This window comes from Saccopteryx bilineata, chromosome 4, assembly GCF_036850765.1.
Source record: "Saccopteryx bilineata isolate mSacBil1 chromosome 4, mSacBil1_pri_phased_curated, whole genome shotgun sequence".
Lineage (NCBI taxonomy): Eukaryota > Metazoa > Chordata > Mammalia > Chiroptera > Emballonuridae > Saccopteryx > Saccopteryx bilineata.
The window spans coordinates 144,149,585-144,167,079 of NC_089493.1; the positions used below are offsets into that span (position 1 = coordinate 144,149,585).

The window sequence follows — 17,495 nt, forward strand, 5'->3', positions numbered from 1 at the left end:
TTCTACAAACTTGAGTTACTGTTTTTCTATACTCTTGTCCAACAGTATATAATCAACTTACTGTTTTGTAATGTGACAGGTAAAAAAATGTCATATTTCATTTAATTAATTATTATTTTTAAAGATTTTATTTATTGATATTAGAGAGAAGAGAGAAAAAGAAGAGGAACGGGAAGCACCAACTCAAAGCTGCTTCTTGTACGTGCCTTGACCGGACAAGCCCGGAATTTTGAACCAGCAACCTCAGAGTTCCAGGTTGATGCCTTATCCACTGTGCCACCACAGGTCAAAAAATATTGTATTTTAAAACTGTACTTCCCTTTTCATAATAGAGACTAAGCAAACCTCTTTCCAAGTTTAAAAGTAATTTGCATTTCTTTTTTGTGAAGTGCCACTTAATGGTTTTGAACATTTTTACTTGGGTTGTTGGTTTATTTGTTACTGTCCTGTAAGAGCTCTGATAATGCACACCACCACGCTTTTCAAGAGCCTCTGATGGCAGTAAATGGCTGGGTGGCTCAGTTGATTAGAGCATCATCCTGATACATCATAGTGTAGGTTTGATTCTGGGTCAAAGGAACACTTCAAGGATTGTTAGGAGGACAGTTTCATAGCTTGCACAGTTAGTTTGCCTCTCCATTCATTTTGTAAAAATACATTGTTCCTATAGAAATCTGATCATGTGACTAAAACTTTAATCAGCTTAAGACAGTAATAACTCTATCTTAAGACTACAGTAAATGAACAAAAAAATCATATATATATACATATATATATATGTGTATATATATATATATATATATATATCTTTATTTTAAAAGGGGAGATAGTGAGACAGACTCCCCTGCATGTGCCCCGACAAAGATCCACCATGCAACCCCCATCTTGGGCCAATGCTTGATCAACTGAGCTAATTTTAGCACCTGAGGTTGACAGATTTGGACCAACTGAACTATCCTCAACACCTGGGGCCAATGCTTGAACCAATTAGCCACTGGCTGTGGGATGGGAAGAGGGAGGGGTAAAGGAGCAGATGGTCATTTCTCTTATGTGCCCTGACAGAAAATCAAATCTGAGATATCCATATGCTGGGGCGACACTCTATCCACTGAGCCCCACTGGCCAGGGCCAGAATCTCTAATTTTTTTTTTAAGATTTTTTATTTATTCATTTTAGAGAGAGAAGAGGGGGGGGGAGAGAGAGAGAGAGAGAGAGAGAGAGAGAGAGAAGAAGGGGAGGAGCAGGAAGCATCAACTCCCATATGTGCTTTGACCAGGCAAGCCCAGGGTTTCAAACAGGCGACTTTAGCATTCCAGGTTGATGCTTTATCCACTGCACCACCACATATCAGGCCAATTTCTAATGTTTTAAAAACTTATTCATTGATTGATTGATTTTAGAGAGAAAGGAGGGGGAGAGAGAAACATTGATTGTTGTACCACTTATTTATGCATTCATTGGTTGATTCTTGTACGTGCCCTGACCAGGGATCAAATCTGCAACCATGGCATATTGGGGATGAAGCTCTAACCAGCTTAGCCACCATGCCGCGGTAGAATTGCTCATATATTTTTAAAATGTTTATTTTATTGATTTTAGAAAGAGGAAGGGAGAAAGCAGGAGAGAGATAAGAACATCTGTTCCTATAAGTGCCATGACTGGGGATCATCATCCCCTGCCCTTTGGGATGATGCTCTAACCAACTGAACTATCATGCCAGAGCTTGAATTGCTCATATTTTTAAACTACTGATTTCTGGACCAGGGTTATGCACCCAGCAAGTACTAACAGGTGAGCTCACTAAAATCTGAGGCCACCTAGAGCAGTGCTGTCCCTCAGTGTGCTTCCCCACCCAGCCCAGGTGAGTCTCGGGGGAGACCCAGGAGTATGTAGGCACCTGGTGGGGCCTAGATGGCTGGGGGCTGACAGAGGCCCCTCTGGAGGGCTCTCGGCACTTGCACTCTCTTACCCCCACACGCAGCTCTCCTAAACACTCAAGAGCACATCCAGCAACAGCGTGAAGCCATCTGAGCAGGCTCCTAGAAAAGGGAAGGTGTCCCTTGCCTGGTCTCTAGGAAAGGCCGGTCTGAACACAGGGGGCATAAGGAAAGAGGGTAGACGGCTTCCTTTTCCACACAGGAAAGAACAGAGGTTGAGGGTGGGGAGTGGAGCTGTACATCAGAGATGACAAACCCTCTCATCTCAGGCTCCTTCATCTTGGGAGCCACCTTCACTTTTGAGAATTTAAATGGGGCCAGGCAGGTGTCAGCTCTGAAGACTCACACAATTCCTTCTAAATCACCCAGCCAATCAAGAGGGGGAGAAAAAGCAGGAATTCAGGTAAGAAATCATACTGCTAAAAAACAGAGTACATATGGCTGCAGTGTCTCAGGCTGTAATGGACATGAGAAACCAAGGGACAAGGTGAAGTAAGAAATCCCTAACAGGCCCTGGCTGGTTGGCTCAGCGGTAGAGCGTCGGCCTGGTGTGTGGGGGACGCGGGTTCGATTCCCAGCCAGGGCACATAGGAGAGGTGCCCATTTGCTTCTCCACCCCCCCCCCCTTCCTCTCTGTCTCTCTCTTCCCCTCCCGCAGCCAAGGCTCCATTGGAGCAAAGATGGCTCGGGTGCTGGGGATGGCTCCTTGGCCTCTGCCCCAGGCGCTAGAGGGGCTCTGGTCGTGGCAGAGCGACGCCCCGGAGGGGCAGAGCATCGCCCCCTGGTGGGTAGAGCGTCACCCCTGGTGGGCGTGCCGGGTGGATCCCGGTCGGGCGCATGCGGGAGTCTGTCTGACTGTCTCTCCCCGTTTCCAGCTTCAGAAAAATACAAAATAAATAAATAAATAAATAAAAAATAAAAGAAATCCCTAACATTGCACTTAAGCATTCCGGGCTAATGAAAATCAACACATATTAAAGAATCTCAGCAAAATGGAGCCAAGTTACAGCAAATTAACCTATTTTGCACATGGAGCAGCAAGGCAAGCCGCCTTTACCTTGTCAACATTAGCGCGTGTTTTAGCAGATGTTTCCACATAGTTAACATTCCACTGATCAGCTCTGCTTTTCGCCTCTTCTACAGAAACCTGCCTTTTATCTTCTAAATCTGATTTGTTACCAACCAGCAGAAACGGAACATTCTCATCTTCTTTTACTCTTAAAATCTGCTCCCTGGATAAGAGAAAATGAGAAAGAAACATTAACATGACCTCTACATGTTAAAGTAACTCAATACATGCCACCTGCCTTTGGCATTTATTTGTTTCTATAACAATCAGCTCATTTATCCCACAGCAGGAAGTGAGCAGCACTTCTTCCTTCTTCTACCCTCCATCATTTGAGTTACATATTCACTTCACTGAAGAAGGAAAAAGGCCCCAAGGAAGACAGGATGGCAGATGAAATCAAAGTATCAAATGCAACTTGCCCCTAAATGCTTTCCAGAACCCATTGAGGGCACGTGACATTTAGTCATCCTGTCTCCTCAGATTCTAGTTGGCTATGACAGTTCTCAGACTTCTTATTTTTCATGACCCAGACAGTTTTGGGGTGTGCTGGTCAGGTAATTTGTAGAAAAATATCTCAAATGGGATCTGTTGATGTTTTTCTCATGATTAAAATGAGATCATGGGATTTTGGAGGTAGTGCTATTTGTATTACATCATATCAAAAGGCCAACTATTTTTAAAACCCCACAACATAGTCGGAAATATCTGGAAGCCAATTCTTGAGTACAGAATTTGCATTTAGAGATAAGTTTCATGTTGTGAAAGTATCACCAATTTTAAAGATATCATGGCTCTGCCCTTTCTAGTCATGTGACTCTGAGCAAAGTCCTCTCTTCTGGCCTCCGTTTCCTCATTTGTAAAATGTGACTACAATAATACCTTCTTCATACAATTGCTTTAACAATTGTAAGTGTTAAACAGAAAGTGCTTAGAATTATGCCCGAACACAGTAAGTATTCAATAAATAAATGTTCGCTGTTCTTACTGATTATTATTAATCCACTGGAGAAAGATGTTTTCTAGTAAAATCAACAAACAAAAGAAATTTGTAAGAATTAGGTTTACTATCCGATGCCTTTTCTTTGAAATTAAGAGATGCTGAAACTATACAAACAAATACTTTAGAGTAAATGAGAAAATTAAGGAGATTGTTAGGATAACGGATCAGCAAGGTACACCATATTCTGCAGGAATCTTACCATGATGTTTGAGACTGAGAATGAATCTTTGTCATGGCTTATTTTCAGATTAGTCTATTTTGTGCCTCTCAGTCAGTATCTACTGAATACCACCAACATCTCCACTGCTGCTAACATTTCACCGAGTGCTCACAACGTAGCAGCTGCTGTAAATGTTTTAAGTGCTTTACATGTATTATTTCATTTAATCCTCACCTCAAACCTACAAAGTTAGTACTAGTACTATATTCCTACTACAGATAAGGAAAATGAGGCACAGAGAAATTATTTAACTTGCTCAGAGTCACAGTTGAGTAGAACTAGGATTTCAATCTAAGAAATCTAACTCCAGAGCACACACACTTGTACACTAGATACTATGGGGCCTCCCCATAATGGAATACCTTAGGGAACAAACCCTGTTCAGGAAGATTTAGTTCCCAAGTTACTCATCACAAGAGACCCCTACCTCTGATATGGAATGAACACCAAGGTGTCCAGTGGGAATTTTGGTGAGGGTCTTCACATTACAGGTCATTTCCCCTGCATAGCAAAGTTACAAACTGGCAAGGGAAAACCTCTTTATTATATTTATAGTCATCAGAGCAAACCTGTGGGAGAAGATGAGGTGAAAGAAAAGTGGAAGAAAAGTGTTCATCACATAAAGACAATTTTACCTTTCTGGAAAATGTTTTCAATTAGCAGTTTCCACTGCAGGCTAATATTAATACTGATAAGGTAACTAGTGATATTATAATATGATGTCATGGAATACTTTAATTACATAGTTTAAAAACAATGTCCTACATAAAAATGTTTAATATACAATATATTAGAAAACTACACAATAGGAAAAAGGGCTGTATTTTAAAAAGGAACTCAGCCTAAAATGTGGTAGTTCATCCCTTGCTTGACCAGGTGGTGGTGCAGTGGATTAGAGTGCTGGACTGGGATGTGGAGGACCCAGGTTTGAAACCCCGAGGTTGCTGGCTTGAGTGTGGAATCATAGACATTACCCCATGGTCACTAGCTTGAGCCCAAAGGTTGCTGGATTGCTGCCCAAAGTCACTGGCTTGGCCAAGGAGTAACTCACTCTATCCTCCTCCCCACCCCCCCACCCCCCCAGCAAGGCACATATGAGAAAGCAATCCATGAACAACTAAAGTGTCTCAATGAAGAACTGATGCTCAGTGGCAGAGCATTGGCCTGGTGTGTGGATGTCCTGGGTTCGATTTCTGGTCAGGGCACACAGAAGAAGCGACCATCTGCTTCTCTATCCTTCTCCCCCTCCTTTCTCTCTCTATCTCTCTCTTCCCCTCCCACAGCCAAGGCTTCACTGGAGTAAAGTTGTCCTGGGCACTGAGGATGGCTCTGTGGCCTCTGCCTCAGGAGTTAGAATGGCTACAGTTGCAACAGAGTAACGACCCAGAAGGGCACAGCATCACCCCCTAGTGAGCATGCTGGGTGGATTCCGGTCGGGTGCATGTGGGAGTCTATCTCTCTGCCTCCCGCTTCTCACTTCAGAAAAATACAAAAAATTTGATGCTTCTCGCCTCTGTCTCTTCCTGTCTGTCTTTATCTGTCCCTCTCTCTGACTCTGTCCAAAAAAAAAAAAAAAAAGTTCAACATGGAACACTGAAGTTGCCAGTTTGAAACCCTGGGCTTGCCTGGTCAAGGCACATATGAGACTCAACTATGGAGCTGAAGCTTCCCGCTCCTATCACCACCCACCGCCTTTCTCTATCTAAAATCAATAAATAAAAAACAACAAAACTCACCATGTTCCACTTTAACAACATGAAATGGAATGGCACGTGGTATTATAGAAGAGCTCCCATTCGTTTAACAAGAACCAGAATTGCAAAGTTGTTAATAGCGAGACTATAGAGACAGACCTCCCGGATTTAACTGCTTCACCACTCCTAATGGCACGACCAGGGGCAAGTCACTGAAGTTTTATTGTGCTTCAGTTTCCTCATTTATAAATTTGGATAATACTTTTAAAAAATCACATTTAATAAGTCACTAACTTTCAGCACTATTTATTTTCGTTTTTTGTTTCTTTTTTTTGTATTTTTCTGAAGCTGGAAACGGGGAGAGACAGTCAGACAGACTCCCGCATGCGCCCGACCGGGATCCACCAGGCACGCCCACCAGGGGGTGATGCTCTGCCCCTCCGGGGCATCGCTCTGCTGGGACCAGAGCCACTCTAGTGCCTGGAGCAGAGGCCAAGGAGCCATCCCCAGCGCCTGGGCCATCTTTGCTCCAATGGAGCCTTGGCTGCAGGAGGGGAAGAGAGACAGAGAGGAAGGAGGGGGGGGTGGAGAAGCAAATGGGCGCTTCTCCTATGTGCCATGGCCGGGAATCGAACCTGGGTCCCCCGCACGCCAAGGCGACGCTCTACCACTGAGCCAACCGGCCAGGGCCCAGCACTATTTATTTTCTACATCACTAATAAAAACTGCTGCCAGTTATAACAAGATGTTACACTATGAGACACCACCCTGATTTTAGATGACAAAAATGCAAAATATGCGTTTCTCAGAATCTATGAAATACAGTGGGGTCGACCTCATCTCGGTTTAATAATGCTTAGACCAGCATATGGGACATGGCAAGTGCTGTGTTAGGTAGTGCTGTTATTTTTACCAGGACTGCATTCACATGATTACTGGTGAAATAGCAGACACTCTGACTTAGTGCTGGAAGGACATTCTTTGGACCTGAACTATTAGTTTTTCTAATATGAATAAACAATGGACCACACATAGTTACCTCCATCATCACAGATTTGTAGTTACCTTAAACACCCTTTTAGGAAGTAAAAATATCAAGGGAGCACCACATCTGGACAACAGGCTAAGCTGTACAATTCTATCGAGTGCTGTTTCCTGCCACTCACATAGCTTCTTGCAAAAAGTATGTCAATAATCACCATTATTGCTATTAAATATCTGATTTGTGGAGTGGATTTTGGCTAATCACAATCTTTTTCCAGTGCTGGTAATAACACATTTTATGTTACTTTCTTACTCAGTTTTCTCTGACCAAAGGCCTAACCTGAGATGTTAATAACTGACTTACCAAATATATATATATATCTCACTCTAGAACTTCTGGTCATATTATATATAAATCATTAATTTACTTCTTAATAAATACCTACTAAGCTACTATGAGTCAGGTGCTTCAGGAAGACCTATTATTAAAATTACAGTGTTATTAATGCTATTAGAAACACGGCCATGAAAAACTTGGACCTCCTGGATTGAGGTGAGAAGACAACATTCTTTAAAGTTAGTAAGTTGGTTTTGGCTACTTTCCTGGATGTCAGAAAGGTAATGCTGTGTCTAGAACTTGCACACATATTTGCTTAATATGCTGCCCCCTTTAAATAGAGAGGCTATTGAAGAAGTTTAGAATAGGAAAGTACCTAAACACCCTGGTCTAGCTTCTTCATTTTAGACGTATGGAAAGTGAGAATTTCAAATGAGTCTTCTAGTATTTCTGTAAAATGTTTACTAAGCATTATATGTTACATGCTAGCAACTAAGTCAAATACAAGTACTAGAAACACTGAGATGGATTAGAAATGGGTTCAGCTCTCAAGAATTTTTAGACCCTGGCCGGTTGGCTCAGTGGTAGAATGTCAGCCCAGCGTGTGGATGTCCTGGGTTTGATTCCCGCTAAGAGCACGCAGGACAAGCAACCATCTGCTTTTCCACCCCTCTCCCTTCTCTCTGTCTCTCTCCCCACTCCCACAGCTATGGCTCTATTGGTTCGAGCACATCAGCCCTGGGTGCTGAGGATGGCTCTGTGGAGCCTCCATCTGAGGCACTAAAAATATCTCAGATATGAACATGGGCCCCAGGTGGGCAGAGCATCAGCCCCAGATGGGGGACACTGGGTGAATCACATTTGGGGTGCATGCGGGAGTCTCCCCTCCTCTCCCTTGGAAAAAGAAGAAAATAAAAACAAAAAAGAATTTTTACTTTGTCGGGAAAAACCCATATAAATCCAGCCCAGTATAAGAGTGTGGAAGTGTGCTACTGGAGCTGGGGAAAGTGCATCGCATACAGAGATGAAACAGTGGGATTGTCCTGGTGGTGGTGGGAGGACCAGAAACACTAAACAGCAGGAATGCTTACAGACTCAAAAATCCTCTTCTGATAATCACTGGTCAGTCCTTAAGACATTGTTATTCATGGGAAGGACAACCCATTGGATTCACTGTAATAGCAATAAATAGCCCACGAGTCTTTCTCTGGCATAAAAATACCTTACTTCCTTGAAATGCCATTTTGACTTTGGTGACTATGGTGATAAAATTTATTTCATTACCTGGAATAGGACCTGCTATTGATGTAGGACTCAAGTATTTGCTGAATGAATGAATAAGCTGACATTTATGTAACTTTCAGCTTGTCCCCCAGCACCACAACTTACTAAAATCTTCCACCCTTTGTACTTTATCACATGCAGATCTGTGTCCTTATATAAATCAACAAACTTAACATTACAAATAAGTCCATATTTTAAAAGGTTCTCAATGATCTTTTGTAAAGAAGGTTCTGTTAGAATTCTTGTAAGTGTTTGAGATTTTCAAGTGTACCTAACAAGAAATACTTCGTATTAGCCCCGGGTTAGTCTTTTACTCAGCCACCACAAGGTTTCTTCCCTCATCTGTGGAAATCCTTCTTATGCTTCAGGCTCCCCTACTTCACGAAGGCCTCCGGCTTCTCTCCTCTCCTGGGTCCCCTGTAATGATTACTGTTCATGTCTCCTACTTCTCACTAACTTGCTCTTGGCTTCATGCTGAATTCAACTAAACTCTGTGGCTCTTGAAAACAGGATATTTACATACATGCTTTTTTTTTAATGTCCCCCATTTCAAAGCAGGCACTTAACACAAAAATAAAAACATATAATTAAAGATACATTTAGTTTTGCATGTAGTTACTTAGGAGACTACTCAGGAACTCACTCATGCCACGTATCTCTTAGGTATAAAGAGACCCCCCCCATTAAACCAAATGGATGACAGATTTTAAGTAAACAGTAAGTGAGATATAAAAGATATAGTATAACACAACCTAGTGTGCCCATCTATGGTATTATTTCTATTAAAAAATTCAGGTCAGCCTGACCAGGCGCTGGCGTAGTAAATGGTGTGTTGGACTGGGACGTGAAGGACCCAGGTTCCAAACCCTGAGGTCGCCAGCTTGAGAACGGGCTCATCTGGTTTGAGTGCAGGTTCACCAGCTTGAGCGAGATGTTGCTGGCGTGAGCCCAATGGTCGCTGGTTTGAAGCTCAAGGTCACTGGCTTGAGCCCAAGGTCACTGGCTTAGGCAAGGGGTCACTCGCTCTGCTGTAACCTCCCACCCCCATCAAGGCACATATGAGAAATCAATCAATGAACAACTAAGGAGCTACAACAAAGAACTGATGCTTCTCATCTCTCTTCCTTTCTGTCTGTTCTTATCTGTCCTTCTCTTTCTTTCTTTCTCTGACTTTGTCCAAAAAAAAAAAAAATCCAGTTCATGCTGTCAGAATATCTACATTATGAGGAGAAAGGCAATGTGCTGGCTGAGTACTACACAGGTGCTGAAAAACCAGTGACTAACGAAAGAAGACTTAAAATCTGGGTCAGAGCACCATTATGTGATCCAAGTGTCAGCTACTGTGGCAGTAGTACCTTACCTTACACTCTACAGAGAAATAGTTCCACAATGCAAACAAAGACTTTGGGTAGTTAGGCTAACTCAAGCTCCAATCCAGTAGCACTGGGATAGCATCTGAGCAGAAGTATACAGTGGGCAGAGCCACATACCGAAAGCAAAGAGGAAATAGAGACAATTGGACACAGAGTGAAAGACTATCAGGTAGGTAGTTGTCTACTTGTTTCTGGGGAAGAAGCTCTTAGGCAGAGCAACATTCCTCCCCGACATACCTGAAGTCAGCTGTAGCTGCAAAGGATTCCATTTCCGTAATAGAGAACACACACAGGAAACCTTCCCCGCTCCGGAAGTAGTTGTCTCTGATTGCAGCATAGTCCTCCTGCCCAGCTGTATCCAAGATATCGATCTGCACTTCCTCCCCATCCAGCACTACCTTTTTCCGATAGCTGTCTGCTTTGGTCGGCTCATAGTCCTCCACAAACTAGAAAAGATGAAAAGTATGTCCATTTAAAAATCTTTATTTTTTAAAACTTCTCATTTTGACATATAGATTCACATGAAGTTGCCAAAATAGTACAGAGAGGTTCTGTATCCTTTATTCAGTTTTCCCCAATGGAAAAATGATGATAATTTAAATTTACATTTTAGACAACTTGGTGGCTTCCTCATTTGCAAAAAGTGAGGGTTGAACTAGGCTGCTTACAACTTGAAATGTATGCTGTCTTTCTCCCTTAGAACATTACCTGCAAAAACCATTCTACAGATCCAGGCATGCCTTGGAGATACTGTGGGTTGTGTTCTAGAACACCACAATAAAGCAAATCACAATCTTCTTGCTGGTGCAGGGATTTTGCCTTCATTTTGTAAAAAACGTAAAAGCGGTGAGGCGCACTGAAGTAACACACAATCAAATGAAGCGTGCCTATATTTTTACATATGTATGAACCCCTTTCTTTGTAACTCTAAATATAAATTTTCATGCCAGAATTGTGGAAATAACTTGAAAGTAAGTCCATATTTAGGTAAACACTGAAAGTACCATTAAATCTTTTCTTTCTCCAAAATGAACTAAGTCAAAGTGGTTTACATTACTCTGCAGAAGGCCAAATCTCAAATTTTGAGTTCTCCTCATTTTATATTTTTAAATAGTACAATTATACAACTTTATATTCCCACTTCTATTTTAGACCTCATAAATAGCACCTTGATATTTTGATCAGCACATTATTGTTAGTGTATGTATGAACACAATTTTGTGGGGTTATTAGTTCTTATAAATATCTCAGTTTCTTATATTTCCTTACTTATTTGCTCAATGTCTATATATCCTCCTACTATCCTCCTTGGGAGCAGGGACCCTATTTAACAAATCACTGTTAAGTTCAAACCCTCCTGGTACATGGTAGATAATAATTATTTTAGCCCTGGCTGGCTGGCTCAGTGGTAGAGCATCAGCCAGGTGAGTGGAATTTCTGGGTTCAACTCCCGGCCAGGGCACACAGGAGAAACACCCATCTGCTTCTCTACCCTTCTCCCTCTCCTTTCTCTCTCCCCCTCCTGCAGCCAAAGCTCCAATGGAGCAAAGTTGGCCCAGGCGCTGAGGATGGTTCCATAATCTCCGCCTCAGGTATTAGAATGGGTCCAGTTGCAAGGGAGCAATGCCCCATCACTCTCTTGGTGGGCTTGACAGGAATCTATCTCTCGGCCTCCCCACTTCTCACTTCAGAAAAATTAAAGAACAAAAAAATACAAAAAAACCCTTATTTTAAAAACATGAACACAGTGTATTTAAAACTGTAAAAACTACAGGACAGTGGTTTTCAACCTTTTTATACTTGGCTACTAGTGAAAATAAAGAATTATCTTGGGGACAACTAAGGCAGAAATAAAAACCATTATTAGTATTTTGTGCATTTCCTTTTCATTGTAATACTATAAAAAAATTCCCTAAAATAACCAAATAGTAAAAAAAGTATTTTTAATAGAATACAACTGAAATTTCTAGAGTGGCATTTAATTCAAGAAAAGCTAGAGTGAAATCTGCTGTTGCTTCTTTGCAAGAAGAGCTTGAGACCCGAGGCTGCAGTTCTGTTTCCGAGACGAAGCACTGCATTGACTTCCATTTGATTTCTCTGCTTGGTTATCATTAGTGATGGGGCTGAAAAGGTCTCACGCAAGTAGGTAGGAGAAAATACGATTAAAAATTTAATAGCTTTGTAACTAAGAGATGAATATTCTTCTTCTGGTGATATTAAAAACTGTGACAATGATTGTATTTTATGTTTGAATAGCAGAGTGACATCAAAAGATAAATTTATCAGTTTTTCTTTTTCACAACGATTAAGGGTACAGGAGCTGACATCTTCCACAAATGGCTTTACTGACCCAGAGACTACCTTTATGAGGATATTAATTTTCTGGGTAATAACAGTCAAAGATTTTTTCTTTTCTTTCTTTCTTTTTTTTTTTTTAATTTTTGAGAGAGATAGGAAGGAAAAGAGAGAAGAAGTATCAACTCATAGTCCCGTTATTTAGTTGTTCATTGATTGCTTCTCGTATGTGCTTTGATGAGGTGTGAGGGGTACTCAGGCTCAGCCAGTGACTCCCTGCTCAAGCCAGCGACCTTGGGCTTCAAGCCAATGACCTTTGTGCTCAAGCCAGTGATCTTGGGATCATAGCTATGACCCCAAGCTCAAGCACTCCAATTGGTAACCTCGGGAAGTTGGATTCCAAGATGGCGACGGATTATGCGGACGTTCTAACTGACACCTCCCAGGACCAAACTGGATTACAACTTAATTTAAGAACAATCATCTTGAAAAACCAACTATGGACTAAAAGAAGAGTCTATAACCAAGGATCAACAAAGAAGCCACACAGAGACTGGTAGGAAGGGCAGAGATGCGGAAAGGGCTGCCTCGCTCCCAGGAGTGAGCAGCGGCTGAGGGTCCAGAGGGACTCTCACTGCAGGGACGGCTACTCTGAGAGGTGGGGGTCCTCAGTCCCAGGCGCAGAACCTGAGAGCCTAGAAGAAGTGCCCACACAGCATTTCAAGGTGAAAAGAGCTGGGTTTCTGTCTGTAAGAAAGAGTTGCAGCTCTTGGAGATACAGGCTATATCTTTGTAAAGCCAGGAGCCAGGGCCAGGGCCACCACTATCAAAGCAGCCCGGCCCATGCAGGTTCACATTGGATTCGGACAGTCGGTAAAGAAACAACGGAGCCAAAAACTGATGGGCTGTCATCTTTAATTCTAGCTTGCACCTGGCAGGCAAGTAAAAATATACACTGGGCTCCAAAACCCAATCACATTCAGTGCTCACAAAGCCACTGACTTATCCGAGTTTCCTAGAATCAAAGGTTTCTAGCTCACCAGCCTTATTCTCCTCAGTTCCCCATCTCCTTCCTTATCCCAGATACAAACTCTACAAACTAGCCTCTCACTCAGCACTACGCCATCTTGGCTGCTCTTCCCGGCCTCCTCCACGTGGCCTCCTTTCGCTGCTGGCTCTACTCTCTCTGCTCTCTCATGCTAACCTCAGGAACCAAGAGCCCAAGCTCCCGCTTCATCCCCATTTTATAGTGTAGAAATCCAAACCCTTAATCCAATATACAAAATAGGGAAGTCTCTAATACAAAGTCACTTTCTGAGGCATGATTGGATTGTACCGCCCCACATCAAAAAGGGTAGGAAAGGCTTAATCCCAAAACCAAGCCCCAGGCTACAAGGATTCTGCCTGCCTTTAGCCCACCCCAACACACATTAATATCACCTGGGCAATGGCCTCCTCGTGTTATCTTTAACAAAGTGAGCATAATACATTTTATCTGCCCAACAATCTTAAAGAGCCAGCACAAAAAATCTTGTTCACAGCCACTTACCCGGGTATCTGGTGGAGGGAGAGCTGAGAGGACTAGATTGGCATGAAGAGAGTGTAAAGTTGGAGGCCCAGCAAGAGACAGTGAGGAGGACAGCAATCGGGACCCCTATGCTGACTCATTCTCCAATACTGCAGTTGCCATCTTTCTTGGGTGGAGCAGTTCCCTCTGAGAGGCATCAGCCTGGGGAGAAGCAACTACTCTGCCCTCGGGAGTGTCTCAAGTGTCTCATACCCCAGTCATGGCGACTAATTATTCTGAGAGGCCAGAAAACAGGTGGTGCGTCAGTGACTCAGTTTTCTGGTGTTGAGGCCAAATCTCTCCACCCCCCCACTCCAACTCTAAGATTGGTGCTTCCACCTTGCAGGAGACTCAGTAGAAACTGTCCTTGACCAGGCAGATCACACCTCTGGGTCTCAGAAGCCACACCCACTAGCCGTCTGGGGCCGCACCCTACTGAGGTATGTGGAAAAAGTCTGGACAGACTGACACCTGGGGCCATGGGTCACAGCCACACCCACTACCCTTCCTAATCTCTGAATTGCTGCAGGCTCTAGACCGGTGTTTCCCAACGTGGGGCCCACGCCCCACAGGGGGGCAATTCGATAGTTAAGGGGGGCAATTTGAAAATGGACTCGACACGACTTGAACTCTTTCGCCCCGGGGCCATTTAAATGCAATGCTAGATATCGGTGTCAGATTTAACAAAAAATGCAATTCTTAAATAATTGCGGTAAATAAATATTAAGTATAATTTCGTTTGACGAGACCAAAATATCAACTGGGTGATTGGTGTCGTCAAGTAAACTTAGTCCTGGGTTCACCGTGGAGCGTGCCGTCTGCCGCGGGGAACCCCGGACATTTTAAAAACTTGATAAACAACGCAGTTATTCTCACCTAATTGGCCCATCGCAACTTCTGTAGTGTTTCACATCATTCAGTTGGTGTTAATTTGAAATAAGTGTCAGTCAAAACTGTTGTAAAAGCTTGTTGATTTAATAAATATACATATATATATTGTATAGATATAATTGGTAAGTATTTGATTTTATTTTTATCAATATTAAACTCTTTATTAAGTACTTCTTGCATCGGGGCTAGAAAGCACTAATATTTTATAAATATTATTGGGGCTATAATAGTGCATGCACGACAATTTTAATTTTAGAAGCATAACTTTCCAGAAAATTTTGTCAAGTGGAAAAAATATAGATACCTTTTGATTTGCGGTGGTAGTGTAGTAAATGTGTTATATACATTTAATAAATATGAATTTTTAGTATACGTTTACTCTGTCACACTGAATATATTTTAACACATACTTTAATATTAGTTTTTAATTGATCTTATTTTTATTTCTTATAGCCCATAGTAAAATGAGTGGTGCAAGCAAGAAAAAAACTCGTCAATATTCGGAGGAATATTTAAAATTTGGGTTCATACCCGCTGTTCACGATGAGCGGATTCCTTTTTGTCTTTTATGCCAGCAATGCTTGACCAACGAATCAATGAAACGAGGTCGTCTTGAGGTGCATTTGAAGACGAAACATAGTGCTCATATTAATTCAGATTTGAGTTACTTTAAAACTTTAAAGAAGCCTGACCTGTGGTGGCGCAGTGGATAAAGCGTCAACCTGGAAATGCTGAGGTCGCCGGTTCGAAACCCTGGGCTTGCCTGGTCAAGGCACATATGGGAGTTGATGCTTCCTGCTCCTCCCCCCTTCTCTCTCTCTATCTCTCCTCTCTCTGTCTCTCTCTCTCCTCTCTAAAATGAATAAATAAAAAAAAAATTAAAAAAAAAAAAGAACCAATTATTAAAAAAAAACAAAAAACAAACTTTAAAGAAAAATTTTGAAAAAAGAACATTAAAGTCTCTATTTACTGCTCATACTTCAACTAATAATCGTGTTCTTGAGGCTAGTTATCAAATTTCTTTATTCATTGCTAAAACTGGAGAAAATCACACTATAGGAGAGAATTTAATAAAACCGTCAATATCAGCATTTCTTAAAATGGTTCTTGAAAAAGATGACAAAGATGTAAAAGCTATGCCACTCAGTGACAATTCTGTTAGCAGAAGAATAGACAAAATGAGTGAGGATATTGAAAAACAACTTATTGAAAAGCTGAAAACAAGAAAATTCTCCTTGCAAATGGACGAATCAACTTTGAGAGACAGTGAGGCAGTATTGATAACTTACGTAAGATATATTGATAAAGGACACTTTGCTGAAGAAATGTTGTTCTGTAAAAGATTAGAAAGCACCACTACCTCCAAAGACATATATAATAAGCTAAAAAACTACTTAGATGTCAATGACATACCAATGAAAAATATAACATCTTGTGCTGAAGATGGTGCTCCCAATATGATGGGCAAGAAAAATGGCTGCTTAAAATTGATGAAAGATGCGAATCCAGAAATGATTCTTGTGCATTGTGTTATTCACAGGGAAAACTTGGTAGCTGAAAACATCTCGCCTGTTCTGAATGAAGTATTACATACAGTAATAAAGTGTGTTAATGCTATTAAAGCTAGTGCCAAATGTGAGCGTCTTTTCAAGCTATTTTGTGAAGAACAAAATGAAGACCATGTGAGACTTTTACTTCATACTGAAGTAAGATGGCTATCTAAAGGAAACTGTTTGAAAAGATTTATGGAACTTTTTGATACTCTTAGTGATTTTTTAAGCAACAAACCTGAAATGAAGTATCTGTTAACAGTAGATGGTAAAGCATTTGTGAGTTATTTGGCTGATATCTTTGAAAAACTAAATATATTAAATAAGCAACTTCAAGGAACAAATAAAACTCTTGTCGATGCAAAAGAAAAGATATTTGGTTTCATTACCAATATTGAGTTATGTCAGAAACATATTAACAACAAAAACTTTAAACAGTTACATTGGCTCCAAAAATGTGAAGTAACTGATACCGCTTTACTTGTTACTGTCAATCATTTGAATATTCTATCGGCTGATTTAAAAGAAAGATTTTCTGATTTAAAACAAATTGATTTCCCAACATGGATGATGCAGCCAATGTTAGTGGATTTGTCCGATATATCAAATATGCAGTATCAAGAAGAACTCGCAGAATTGCAAAATGATGAGTCAGTTAAAGCTTTATTTAATATCAAAGGAGCGATGGCATGGCTTTGTGAGGAAACAGAAATCAAATACCCAAATTCAACCAAATGTGCAAGAAAACTATTGCTACCATTACCATCTTCATTTTAAGCTGAATGTGGATTTAGTGCTGTAAATGATTTACTGGTAAAAAAAAAAAAAGAAATCGGCTGGATATACACAACGTGGAGACTTGAGACTAAAGCTAACCAAATTGGAACCTAATATAAAATCTCTGTGCAGCAAGCATCAAGCGCAAGGATCACACTAAATTAAAATAATAAATTAATATAGAAAAATCTGTATTAAAATTATTTGGAATTTAAATTTCTGTTTTTCATTATATGTTTTGAAATTTTACTTACTGTGTTTTGTTAACAATTTCATAGTGATTTCTTCCTAGAACCTATCATTTATGTTTATTAAATGAACAAATCAATTTTAATGTTAAAAATTATGTATGTTACATAGGGGGGACATAAAAATTTTAGAAAGGTTAAGGTGGGGCATGGCACAAAAAAGGTTGGGAAACACTGCTCTAGACTCTAGCAAAGGTTTTTTTACAGTGGCAAAGCCCAACAAGAAGCCAGAGGACAAAGGCTGCAGGAGTCAGGACTCAGGGAACCTT

General features: G+C 41.1%; 1 protein-coding gene across 2 annotated transcripts in view; it reads right to left on the reverse strand.

Annotated features, from left to right (window-relative positions):
- RALA (RAS like proto-oncogene A) overlaps nucleotides 1-17,495 on the reverse strand; it is an 80,737-nt gene that overhangs the window by 4,547 nt on the left and 58,695 nt on the right. For both annotated transcript variants that reach the window (XM_066272115.1, XM_066272114.1), the window contains 2 exons: nucleotides 10,136-10,344; nucleotides 2,995-3,169 (listed from right to left, as the gene is read on the reverse strand). In XM_066272115.1, coding sequence (XP_066128212.1) covers nucleotides 2,995-3,169; nucleotides 10,136-10,344 — 384 coding nt within the window. The remainder of the gene's footprint in view (nucleotides 1-2,994; nucleotides 3,170-10,135; nucleotides 10,345-17,495) is intronic.